The sequence below is a fragment of the Oncorhynchus nerka genome, linkage group LG9b, assembly GCF_034236695.1.
Source record: "Oncorhynchus nerka isolate Pitt River linkage group LG9b, Oner_Uvic_2.0, whole genome shotgun sequence".
In the NCBI taxonomy this organism is placed as follows: Eukaryota; Metazoa; Chordata; class Actinopteri; order Salmoniformes; family Salmonidae; genus Oncorhynchus; species Oncorhynchus nerka.
Genome location: NC_088424.1, coordinates 5,774,714 through 5,788,147, shown reverse-complemented (window position 1 = coordinate 5,788,147; position 13,434 = coordinate 5,774,714). Strand labels below are relative to the sequence as shown.

The 13,434-nt window shown below is 42.6% G+C and overlaps 1 protein-coding gene across 2 annotated transcripts in view; it reads right to left on the bottom strand.

Moving 5' to 3' along the window:
- Positions 1 to 1,107: 1,107 nt before the first annotated feature.
- LOC115114174 (serine/threonine-protein kinase N2-like) overlaps positions 1,108 to 13,434 on the bottom strand; it is a 48,781-nt gene continuing 36,454 nt past the window's right edge. For both annotated transcript variants that reach the window (XM_029642224.2, XM_029642223.2), the window contains exons 11-22: positions 9,692 to 9,848; positions 8,204 to 8,342; positions 7,779 to 7,927; positions 7,328 to 7,403; positions 7,101 to 7,192; positions 5,967 to 6,143; positions 5,277 to 5,339; positions 5,113 to 5,189; positions 4,278 to 4,420; positions 3,817 to 3,924; positions 3,570 to 3,650; positions 1,108 to 3,326 (exon numbers count right to left, since the gene is read on the bottom strand). In XM_029642224.2, coding sequence (XP_029498084.2) covers positions 3,123 to 3,326; positions 3,570 to 3,650; positions 3,817 to 3,924; positions 4,278 to 4,420; positions 5,113 to 5,189; positions 5,277 to 5,339; positions 5,967 to 6,143; positions 7,101 to 7,192; positions 7,328 to 7,403; positions 7,779 to 7,927; positions 8,204 to 8,342; positions 9,692 to 9,848 — 1,466 coding nt within the window. In that variant the 3' untranslated portion in view covers positions 1,108 to 3,122. The remainder of the gene's footprint in view (positions 3,327 to 3,569; positions 3,651 to 3,816; positions 3,925 to 4,277; positions 4,421 to 5,112; positions 5,190 to 5,276; positions 5,340 to 5,966; positions 6,144 to 7,100; positions 7,193 to 7,327; positions 7,404 to 7,778; positions 7,928 to 8,203; positions 8,343 to 9,691; positions 9,849 to 13,434) is intronic.

The following is a 13,434-nucleotide window of genomic DNA, read 5'->3' as shown; positions in this document are numbered from 1 at the left end:
TTAAACAGCATGATCATTACACAGGTGCACCTTGTGCTGGTGGCAATAAAAGGGTGCTGAGGAGTATTTCTGTCTAATAAAGCCCCTTTGTTGGGAAAAAACAAAAATTCTGATTGGCTGGGCCTGGCTCCCCTATGCTCTCCCAGGCCCACCCAAGCCTGCACCCCTGCCCAGTCATGTGAAATCCATAGATTAGGGCCTAATTTATTTATTTCAATTGACTGATTTCCTTATGAATTGCAACTCAGTAATATCTTTGGATATTGCATTTATATTTTTGTTCAGTATAATTCCATGCTATTTCTCAAAAGCCAGACCCAGCTTGGGCTGAGTTGTAAGCCTCATTTATACCTGGCGCTAATATGTATCCTTTGTCCTGATCTTGTCCACATTCTCATTGTGCCCATATTTTCACATGGTTGAAGCCTATTAAAATGTGTCTCATATTCGTCCTCTGACAAGTTCCTGGTTCATCCCTGTATGCAAATGATTTAACAGCTATTCTTTCAAAATTATATATTTTTAAAGGGATATTGATGCCATAAGTCGATGGTCCTGTCAATGTTTTTAGAAGACTGAATAATTATTTAAATGTTTTCACCATCTACACTTGTAAGATATCAAGGCACAATGCATGCCTGACTACCTCTGGGGGTGGCAAGGAACATCACAATCTGATCAAAATGTGTCTTTTAATCATCTACACCCCATCTGAAAATGTGGGCACAATCAGAATGGAGGACAAGACAAAGGATGCATGTTAGAACCAGGTATAAAAGAGGCTATAGAGAATGGTAGAGGCCTCTAGTGGCCAAAAGGCTGTTTAAGCATGGGCAGCGCCATTTTAACATTGTCAACTGCGTGGGAGCTCTTATGGTTATGGGCTGTAGCCTGAAAGGCGCTGCCTTATGCTGTCACATACGCTATAAAATGGCACAGATGAGTCCTATATGGTCTGAGTTCAGTAAGATATATATACTCTCTGGGACATGGATGGACAGTGGATTGCCATAGTATGGTGACGGCCAGTTTCTACAGGAGATTCTTAAAGCGAAGACAGCAGAGTTGTGTGAGTGATGTGCTGACACCAATGGAATACGACATGCAAAGGAAGTAGCACCACTCTAACGGCGTTTAATTTGTGCATTCATGATATGGCGACAAACGACGACTGCAAAATGCTTCTATACACCAGGTTCAACAGTCTTGTAACTTCAATGTGGTGTACCATTAAAAAAAGGTTTGTATGTCTGTAACATGCTCAAACAGCCCCCCCCCCCAAAAAACTGTACAATCTTTTTTCATAATTACGCTAAACATAGATAATTAAAAAATATCTTGATAAAATTAGTACGTTCAGCTTAATTGTGTGTACACATATATATATAAAATATACCCTGCCCTCCCTTGTAGTGATTCATTTACATATTGTCTGCACAAACTGGCTCTGAGCTTAGTTTACACTCCAGAGTAAAGTTTCCCCTAGGATTAGGTCCCCTTTACCCAATCCTAACTTTCACCAAGAGGCAACTTCACCCATCACGGTTTTCCATAGTCCCACTGTCAGGACTGGAGGGATTGTTTTGGTAATCAGCTGTACTGTATCAGTCACTTCAGATCCACCATTTGACCATGTCCAATCATTGCAGGCTGCGAGGTCTCCTTGCTCTTGTATCTCCTTCAGTTAAGAGAATGATTGCAGTATCGAGGTTGGGATCAATTCCATTTCAACTCGGTCAATTCGGGGAGTGAATGGAAAGTCAACAGAAATACTAAATTCACTCTGGGCTTCGATTGGAATGGAACTGACAAACTCTAAGAAATGCTAGCGGAATCGATTCTGCCCTCAAGAGTACAACATTGCTAGCTGAACGCATTGTTACCCCTCAAGAATTAGATCTAGGGGGCTGTACATATCAAGGGTCTCAGAGTAGGAGTGCTGATTCTGGATCAGGTCCCATATAAAGTGATTTGGAATCCTAAAGGCAAAACTGATCCTAAATCGGCACTTTACTCCGAGACGCTTGATACATATGGCCACTGCTTTTTTGGTGCTAGGAATCCACCAGAAGGAGCCATGTCAGGATAGGTCTCCGTAGTGTGTGTGTGCTCCTTACAAATGATCACGTTTAAAACGGTGCCGTCTCCTTTGATTTGTGGTATGCTGTGTAGTCTAGAACGGTTCCACTGCAATAATGATAGTGTATTTCAACAACCATACAGCACTACATAAAGAAACCCTTAAAAACGGTACAGTTAACGCTCATGTAAAACTGGCATGGGCACAGTACACGAGGGACAGAGTTTCTGTAATACCACGAGGACTAACACTGGACGCACTGCTTTTGTGTCATGATCATTCGTTTAAAAAGAAACGTTTCCTGGGCTCTATTCTTAGACATAACTCTAAGCTTGGGTAGAAAAACAGGAAGATTTGAAGGCATCTTTAAATATATATATATCTTTTTTTAAACAGCTGGGGGAGAGAAAGACCAGGATAAACTAAAAAGGAGACCTTCCTTGGGTTTCAAGTGACGAGGCAGTAGTAGTCAAGATGTTTGTTGTCTTTAACCTTAAGTGACGGTTCAGTGATAAAATGCTCAAAGCGCTCATAATTCCGATATACAACATGGCACACGTGTTAACCCTTACAGAGAGATATGTCATTTAGTTATGGCAGTGGGCTTGCGAAAGGACTTGTTAAAAATACAGAGGAATACTATTCTGTACATGATCCAAAAAAACGTAACAATCATGTTATTCGATATCACGGCTATATTGCCGGCCTTTCCTTTGACAGAGTTCACTTGACAACATTCTCAGTGGTCAGACAATAGACATGACATGCGCTGGAGGCCTCACTCCTCTTTTTCCCCTTGAAGTTTCTAAAGAGAAGAAAAATGTTGTTCTCTCTCTGTTAAAGAATAACCTCGGGGGTTCAGTTGTGGGAGCGGGGGGGGTCTTTAATTGGCAGTGCGCCGTTTGTTCCCGTCTTGCGACGTTGGTTTGGAAAAGAGGTGTTTTAAAAATGGTGAGCTACAGTCAGTCAGCGCTGTGTTGGTTGGTTCACAGTGTGTGTTTGTTCAACACATTTGGAGGAGGGAGAAGAGGGGAGGGGGGGGCTAACACCAGTCTGCGATGTAGTCAAAGTCAGAGAACATGTCCTGCTCGTCCCCGCTGAGCGCCCTAGGTTCTCTGGGTGGGGTCAGGATGGGCGCTTCTGAGGTAAATTCGTCATCGAAGTTGCTGACGTCGTTGGAGTCCTGGATGGTCGGGACAAATGGAGGCTTAACCTTCTTGGCCAGTAGTCCGTTCCAATCCATATTCTGGGGGGGGAGAGAGAAAATGGGTGAGGAAATAGTGAATTTATGTCAACTCTCAGGATAGACTTGTACTGTATCATCTACCTCATGAGAAAAACTGTTTGCGACAATAACCAAGATTAGGCAAGTCTCATGAACAGGAAACTTCATATGTCATTTTGTGGTATCCACATTGCCTAAAATTGTGGCTGTGTTTACAATGTTGAAAGACATTAAATATGAGAAGGTAGAACATTCTTTACTTACTCTGAAGAACAGATGTTTTTTGACTTCCTCTGCGTCTCGCTCTCCTGCCCCCAGACGTCTTTCTGGACTCCTCCTCAAAAGCTACAAACAAAAAAGAGCATTAGAAAGTAGAATAAACATTGAAGCTGTAATTCAATGACGCAACGGTCTTTTGTTTCTTCTCATTTCACACTTTCCAGATTTCTGATAGCAGTAGTTTGAGGTGTTGTGTTTCATTAGGATCAATTTGAAGGGATCCGGAACCCACCCTTCTCATGACGGAGATAGCCTCCGTTGAGAGGAACCTTGGGTAGCGGACTTCATCGTTGACGATGCTGTCAAACACCTCCTCTTCATCATCTCCAGGGAATGGAGACTAGGGCAGGAAAAAAAGTTTTTTTCCCCATATACAGTCAATGACATATAATATATATATTATTTTTTTACATGGAATGTACTGACCAGACCAGTTATGTATATAATGTTAGAAAGGTCATGACAATTGTGATAAAGGCAAAAACATTTTTTAAATAATCTTGTCAATTCAATGCCAAGATTCTAAAATGTTCTGTTCTCAGAGCTGACAAAGTATTGACCAGTCATAACACTGAGTAGGTATCCATGACAAAGTATTGACCAGTCATAATCATTTAATCATCATTTAATCATTCATTCACATAACACTGAGTAGGTATCCATGTGACAGGTGTGAAGGTGAGACCCACTTACCTCTCCAACCAGCATCTCAAAGATGAGGACCCCCAGACCCCACCAGTCCACAGCACGCGTGTACGACGTCTCCGTCAGAACCTCGGGGGCCAGGAACTCTGGCGTGCCACAGAACGTACTGGTGCGGTCCCTGAACCCCATTCCTGCCAGAATACACATAACCATGACACATGTTTAATACAGAAACTTTACACCCAGACATGTAAATTATATATATATATATAGTTTTTGGGGTACTTTTTTAAACTCCCTTTTCTCCCCAATTTCATGGATATCCAATTGGTAGTTACATTCTTGTCCCATCGCAGCAACTCCCGTACGGACACCGAAGAGGCGAAGGTCAAGAGCCATGTGTCCTCCGAAACACGACTCCGCCAAGCTGCACTGCTTCTTGACACACTAATCGCTTAACCCGGAAGGCAGCCGCACCTGTACGGTGTTTTGGAGGAAACACCGTACCGCTGGCAACTGAAGTCAGCGTGCATGCGCCCGGCAGCCACAAGGAGTCGCTAGAGCGCAATGGGACAAGGACATCCCAGCCAGCAAAACCCTCCCCTAACCCGGTAGCGCTGGGCCAATTGTGCGCCGCCTCATGGGTCTCCCGATTGAACCCGGATCTGTAGTGAGTGCTACGATGCAGTGCCTTAGCAGTGCTGCACCAGTCGGGAGCCACCAGGCATGTACGTTTGACACCAACATATGGTTCAGATCAGCAGAGGCGTTAGTTAGAGTTAAGGTTTTGACTGAGTCAGATGTAGGTTATTATACATTTATTTTGACATTCAATGGTGTTGGAAAAGTGACATTAATTTGAGGTTGTGTTTGTCCCACTTACCCTCTTTGCAAAGGCCAAAGTCAGCAATTTTTACATAGCCCTCAGTGTCCAATAGCAGATTGTCAAGCTTCAGATCTCTGAAAGTGAAACAGAATCATGAGACACACCATCGATATATGTTATATCAGAGCATATATTCACCCAGTGAATGGAAATATGCTTACCTGTACACAATCTCATGTTCATGTAAAAACTGTAATCCCAATACGACACAAGCTGCATAAAATCTACCAAAGACAAGAAAAAAAGAAACAGTTGGAGTCAGCAAAGAATCAGAGAAATCAGGAGAGAATCCACTTTGTAATATATAAACTATTATAATATGATGTAGAATACAAGACACTGGATATGTGGGTGAGCACTTAAGACACTAGTTCAAAGCCAACAGCATTATTGGTGAGGGGGGCGACTGAAGATAATCTCGGTGCAGCAGCAAAACTTCAATGTTCACAAAGAAAGTGAGCCTTTAACCCCCCCCCCCAAAAACAAAAAAACAAAAGTGCAAGTCAAGTCATTTTACAAATGCAAGTCATGATTTTATGGGTTGCTTTGCATAATATTTGTATATTGAGTAAGGCGCACTGTAGCAAAAATTAAAATTAGTGTTCTTATTGGACAAAATCCAGGTAGCTCCTCCCTGTGTCGCTCTGCATCAAAAAGTTGTCTGCCTAATGAACAGGGCGGCAGGTAGCCAAGTGGTTAAGAGCGTCGGGCAAGTAACCAAAAAAAAAAAGAAAGAGGTAAACAATCTGACAATGTGCCCTTGAGCAAAGCACTGAACCCTAAGTCACTCTGAAAAAGAGCATCTGCTAAATGACTGAAATGTAAATGAACAGGACCCTGGTGTCACTCACATGGCCCTGGGTTCGGAGAAGACGTCAGCGTGGATGTGCATCATCAGGTCTCCCCCGGCAGCGTACTCCATGACGAAGCACACGTGCTCCTGCGTCTGAAAGCAGGCGAAGAGGTTGACCAGGAACGGATGGCGCACGCTGTTCACCGTTTCAAAGATACGTTTCTCACACATCAGACTGGGGAAGGAAGACAGACAAACAAGGACGTAAGCCCCTGATACCTGCGCAAGGCTCTTCTTAGATTACAAAAGGAATTCAATGCTACTCAAATCCCCTGTGTAAATCGATTCCTGAAATGAAAATGCATAATATAGATTAAGTCATTTACCAGACGCTTTTATCCTAACGCGACCCACAGTCACGCGTGCACACATGTTACGTATAGGTGCCACATGGAATCGAACGCACTATCCTGGCGTTGAAAGAGCCATGCTCTACCAACTGAGCTTACAGAGGACCAGAAAATAAATCAGCCCAAACTCTTGGTCAGAAAGCTAAGCTAATATCTTATTGGCCAGGTGGAAAACGTCAAATAAATAGAAATCACTCTGCCATTACATGAGTGCTAAAATTCTAAAATGTTCACCTAATTTCAGTTTAGGTGACAAAACAAGCAAAGAATCATTATATAATTTTAATAACCAAAAATATCGTACTTCTGGCTGTTTGAAGCTGATGTACAATTTACTACATCAGTACATTTCTGTTACTAACCCCCACCGGGCCTAAAAATAAAATCTGTCCGTTTGCATCAGAGAAAATGTCTTCCAACTCAGTCTCTAGAAACATTTGATGGATTTTTCCAGGAATATATTTGAGAGGACACATTGAATTTCTGACATTCGTCGAAGGCTGTTAGAAAATACACGTGGGTTCTGTATGTAACACAAGGAAACTGACTATCCATAAATAAATAAAAAAACACAAAAATACTACTGATAACTATATTACTACTAATCATACTGTCAGAGTATGTTAGAGTATTTCCGGCTGTTTGAAGGTGATGTCCAAAACCTGAAAGCCGTAGTCAACTCTGAACCGAATAACAAGGTAAACCTGTTACGCTCAGCAAACAGTTAAAAAGGCATCAGTATCAGGCCTAATTGGTTTAAGTGCTCAGGTTGAGCCCCTTACCTGTCCACCTCGTCACGAGCCACAATGTCTCCTTTCTTCAGGGCTTTGATGGCAAACATCTCTCCCGTGCTTTTATACTCAGCTAACAATACCTGTGTGGAGTGGGGGGGGAAGAGAGTAGACATTTTAGGAAAGCTAGGGTTTTTATTCCCTCTTCAGAAACAGCTCATTTCTCTAGAAGGGCTGTAAAAAAGGATCGAGAAATGGGTTGGGTGTGTACTATGTACCTTTCCGAAATGACCACGACCAAGGACTGCAACACATTTGAAGTCGTTGAGACTAAACTGAAATTGTTCTTCTTCCCTGGAAATTGAGGTAGATATCATATTACATGGAAAAATACAAACTATTGCTTTCAATAAGCCCCCAAGGAAATTGTACACATTCTCGTGGAAGCTGGGCGAAACACACTGCCCCAATACATTGACTGTAACCAATCAAAAATCGATTAAAAGCAAGTCATGCATGCATCCGAGTTTCTCCCCAAACAGCATTGGAGTCGCAGATATTCAGCCTATTTGAGAGGACCAGTTTTAAGAGAGGCACAGAATCGCTGATCTTGATCACATACGGACTAGTTATTTGGGACGCAAGGTGATTTGTAGATGAGTGATGCTGCGCAGTCCAACTGCAACATAGTCGTTCTCCCAAACATGCACGTTGTTAAGTGAGCCCTACCTTATCTCTGTGTCATTCTGTATGGCTGTGAGCTCCAGGTCTGGAGGCTGGATCTCCGGCTCTACTACATTGTCTCGTCTGTCTAGGTCCAACGACTTCACCGCTATGCTGTTCCTCTTGTTCAGGAAGTCAAACGATGCCAGTGCATCCTGCAAAGGTAGAACTCACTTCTTAAGAGGATGGGGCAGTGAGGTTGTGATCAGTATGGAAAACTGTAGCAAAATGCTTTGCAATGGAAAATGTTCAGGTTCAGTACATCCCCCGTTTAGCATTTGTATTGTTATTTTACTGAACACGATTCAAGTTTCCATTGACAGTTGTTTCAAGTTTTAATTCACTTGAACTGGGATGACCATTACCAAATATGACTATGTGTCACTACTTCCTCTAAATCGGGCATCTCCGTGGTAACCCCATGTCGGTACCTGTACTTCCTCCTTGTCGGGCAGTTTGTTGTCCTGTGCCAGTGGTTCTCTGATGCCCGCGGGTAAAGGGTAGTGCTTGGGTCCCGAGGTGGGCTCTTTGTCAAAGTCCAGCTTGGTCACCAACGGGTCACTAATGTCACTGGAAGGGAAGGTGCCACATCTTAATTACAGAGGAATACAGTGACTTGCAAAATTATTCAGACCCCTTCACATAGTGGGATTCAAATGTATTTCTCATTTTTCGTCAACAAATAACACAAAATACTTGAATGTAAAATTGGAAGAAATGTTAAATAGTCATTGCATAAGTATTTACATGTATTTACATGTTAGATCCACATTTAACATTGATTACAGCTGCGAGTCTTCTTGGGTAAGTCTATAAAGGGCTTTGCACGCCTGGATTGTGCAATATTTGTGTAAAAATATAGTGTATTCCTTTGCTGTGTTTTTGTTGCAGTATTATTTTAGCGGCTTATTGCATACAATACATGTTTTGGAATATTTTTATTGTGTATATTTGTATTCTTCTTTTCACTCTCTCATTTAGATCATTATTGTGGAGTCACTACAATGTTGTTGATCCTTCCTCAGTGTTCTCCCATCACAGCCATTTAACTCTGTATCTGTTTTAAAATCACCAACGTCCTCATGGTAACATCCCTGAGCAGTTTCCTTCCTGTCCTGCGGCTCAGTTCAGAAGGACGACTGTATCTTTGATGTTTCTGGGTGGTGTAATACATAATCCACTGCAGAATTATTAACTTGCTTAAAGAGATATTAAAATGTCAGATTTGTTATTGTTACCCATCTACCAATCACTGCCCTTCTTTATGAGGCTTCTCGAAAAGCTCCCTGGTCTTTGTGGTTTAATCTTTGCTTGAAATCCAATACTTTTTACATTGTAGTCATTTACCAGACGCTCTTATCCAGAACGACTTCCAGTGGTGAGTTAATACATTTTCATACGGGTCCCCCGTGGGAATCGAACCCACAACCCTGGCGTTGCAAACACCATGCTCTGCCAACAGAGCCACACGAGTAAACTGCCATTATTTCACACAGAGTGAGTCCGTGTATCTTATTATGTGATTTGTTTAAGCCACATTTTACTCCTGAGCCAATTTTGGCTTGCCTAAACTAAGGAGCTGAATACTTATGCAACGACTATATTTAAGATATGATTTAAATAAATAAATATATTCCACTTTCACAAAGTATTTTGTGTAGATTGTAGACAAAAAGAAAAGACAATTAAATGCATTTTAATCCCACTTTTGTAACAAAATGTGAAGAAATCCAAGGGGTCTGAATACTTTTGCAAGGCACTGTATATGTCTGCATTCCACACTGTTTACATGTGGGTTAAAGACTTTAAGAAGGCATGTGACAGTGTGTGTGTGGCCCAGGTTGCCAAGCGCAGTCTGTTGGACCTATGTGCGTGTTTGTGTCTATGTGTGTGATCGTTCACGCCTGTTCTATATATACCTGGTGGGTGTTGGAGAATCCGGAATACTGCTGGGCCCGATCTCAGGCACCTGTGGGCTGTAGGAGTTAGTGCTGACTGTAGGTATGGCCCTTCTGACCAGGCGGCCCCAGGTGGCTATGTTGATGTTCATCTGAGGAGCACGCAGGAACGTCTTCCCTGAGGAGGGAACGCAGGACAGGTAAGTGACACACTAACCTCAAGACCCATCACAAAGCCAGACGGGGAACACTAATCCTCACAACACCCCGACAGGGCATGACCTTATGACCCCGGGTGACCATGGAGATAATCACCTCACCACTATTTGATTACCTATATTTAGTGTAAAAGACCTAATTAAACCATCCAAAGTGGACAACGAAAACTGAAGACAACTGTATGATTTCTCAGAGTAGAGTGAAATGGATGTATGTGTTCCATAAAAACATATAAAGTTTCTCTGTTTGGGCCAAGGTTATTCTAGTAAACTAAAAGTAGTGATGAAAAAAATGATTTAGTAATCTAATATAAAATTATTAACAAACCTGTTTGAAAAACTAAAACTACACTGAAACTATTACTTTTGACTCCAAAACGAAAAAAAAAAAAAAAACCATGAATTATGTTATGTTTTTTTCCCCCTCGGCTTTGGCAAAACATTCTAAAGGGGTTTCAAGCTAATGAATCTGGCAGGTAAATGCTTCCAGGAGATGGTGATGTTTCACTATTACTAGCTATTAAGGGGAAAAAATCTGCTGGGTAGCTAACTTGATTCTTCTTACATGTACTACTAATGTTAAAAAGCATTGGATTGGTGTAAACCCCCATACCTCATTGGCGTAAACCCCCATACCTCATTGGCGTAAACCCCCATACCTCATCGGTGTAAACCCCCATACCTCATCGGTGTAAACCCCCATACCTCATTGGTGTAAACCCCCATACCTCATTGGCGTAAACCCCCATACCTCATCGGTGTAAACCCCATACCTCATCGGTGTAAACCCCCATACCTCATCGGTGTAAACCCCCATACCTCATCGGTGTAAACCCCCATACCTCATTGGCGTAAACACCCATACCTCATTGCTGTAAACCCCCATACCTCATTGCTGTAAACCCCCATACCTCATTGCTGTAAACCCCCATACCTCATTGGCGTAAACCCCCATACCTCATCGGCGTAAACCCCCATACCTCATCGGTGTAAACCCCCATACCTCATCGGTGTAAACCCCCATACCTCATTGGCGTAAACCCCCATACCTCATCGGCGTAAACCCCCATACCGCATCGGTGTAAACCCCCATACCTCATCGGTGTAAACCCCCATACCTCATCGGTGTAAACCCCCATACCTCATCGGTGTAAACCCCCATACCTCATCGGTGTAAACATGGGCGAGAGAAAGCTTCCTTCGCCACATTTTGCACCAGTCCCCGTGTTAATCCTTTTAAATCCAAGTCACATTGAGATTGAATTTATCATTTCAACCTCACCTGACCGTGGCTACGTTCAGATGCCAAACATTCTCAAACATTGCAGATTGAAATGCCATGAATAAAGCTGATGTGATTCCTTATTCTACATGTCAAAGAGACAGGTTTGTTCTACATAGGCTATTTCTATCGGAACGTTCCAAAACGTTGCGTTCTGCTGAGCGCACCCCTTGTGTATACCCTACGAAAGTGGCGTAATTTACCAGGAAGTAGCCTTGTAGTTTTTGAACTTTTGTAGGCTTGTTGAATAGTTTTCAAAAAGCGCAAAAAACGCAGCCATTTTAATCTCAATATCAAATCATTTCTGGGTAAGGACCTTAATTGTTTTCAATTAAAATGGTAAAAATAAGCAATTTCTCAAGAATTGAGATTATCCCAATTGCAGAGTGTGGAAATATATTTTTTTTAAACACACAAGAAAATCATGTTTTTGACTGCACTTGGGCCGTTAATAAAAGGCATCTTGGCAGAAGAAAATTCCTCCACAAACATGAAAATCATTTGATATACAGTGCATTCGGAAAGTATTCAGAGCCGTTGACTTTTTCCACATTTTGTTACGTAACAGCTTTATTCTAAAATGAATTACATAGTCCCCCCCCACCAATCTACACACAATACCCCATAATGACAAAGCAAAAACTTTTTTGTTGTTGATTCTGCTCTGGAGCAGGTTTTCATCAAGGATCTCTCTGTACTTTGCTCCGTTCATTATTGCCTCGATCCTGACTAGTCTCAGCTGAAAAATATCCCCACAGCATGATGCTGCCACCACCACGCTTCACCGTAGGGATGGTGCCAGGTTTCCTCCAAACGTGACGCTTGGCATTCAGGCCAAAGAGCTCAATCTTGGTTTCATCAGATCAGAGAATCTTGTTTCTCATGGCCTGAGAGTCTTTAAGTGCCTTTTGGCAAACTCCAAGCGGGCTGCCATGTGCCTTTTAATGAGGAGTGGCTTCTGTCTGGCCACTCTACCATAAAGGCCTGATTGGTGGAGTGCTGCAGAGATGGTTGTCCTTCTGGAAGGTTCTTCCATCTCCACAGAGGAACTCTGAAGCTCTGTCAGAGTGAGCATCGGGTTCTTGGTCACCTCCCTGACCAAGGCCCTTCTCCCCTGATGGCTGTTTGGCCGGGCGGCCAGCTCTAGCAAGAGTCTTGGTGGTTCCAAACTTCTTCCATTTAACATTGATGGAGGCCACTGTCTTCCTGTCTTCAATGCTGCAGAAATGTTTTGGTAACCTTCCCCAGATCGTGCCTCGACAAAATCTTGCCTTGGCACTCTACGTACAATTCCTTTGACCTCATGGCTTGGTTTTTGTGCTGACATGCTCGGTTAAATGTGGGACCTTATATAGACAGGTGTGTGACTCAATTTAAAGTCTCATAGTAAAGGGTCTGAATACTTGTTTGTTTTGTTTATTTTTTACCCCCTTTTCGTGGTATCCAATTGGTAATTACACTCTCGTCCCATCGCTGCAACTCCCGTACGGACTCGGGAGAAGCGAAGGTCGAGAGCCATGCGTCCTCCGAAACACAACACTGCCAAGCCACGCTGCTTCTTGACCATACAACTGGCGACGAAAGTCAGCGTGCATGCGCCCAGCCCGCCACAAGGAGTCGCTCGAGAGAGCGTGATGGGAAAAGGACATCCTGGCTGGCCAAACCCTCCCCTAAACAGGACGACGCTGGGCCAATTGTGCGCTGCCTCATGGGTCTCCCGGTCACGGCCGGCTGCGACACAGCCTGGGATTGAACCAGGGTCTGTAGTGACACCTCTAGCACTGCGACGCTGCGCCACTCGGGAGGCGAAAGGGTCTGAATACTTATGTATATAAGTGATCTGTTTTTTATTTTTAATACATTTGCTAACATTTCTAAAATCTGTTTTTGCTTTGTCATTATGGGCTATTGTGTGTAGATTGTTGAGGAAATTGTTGAATTTAATACATTTTAGAAGAAAGCTGTAATGTAATAAAATGTGGAAAAAGTCAATACTTTCCGAAGGCACTGTACATCTTAAAATGACCGCGTTTTCACAAATGAAAAGATTCAAAAGACAGGAACCGGAAGTATGAAGACGTCACTTGCACATTGTATTACTGGCCGCTAGTTGGAAGAAGTGACATCCCAAAAAACCAAAACACTATACAACACAAATTCTTCCTAGCCTCCCAGGCATGCTTTCTGTCCCTAACACTAAATAACATAAAAACAAAATATAAATATTTTTTTTTATACAACTTTAACTAAATAGAAACAAGCAA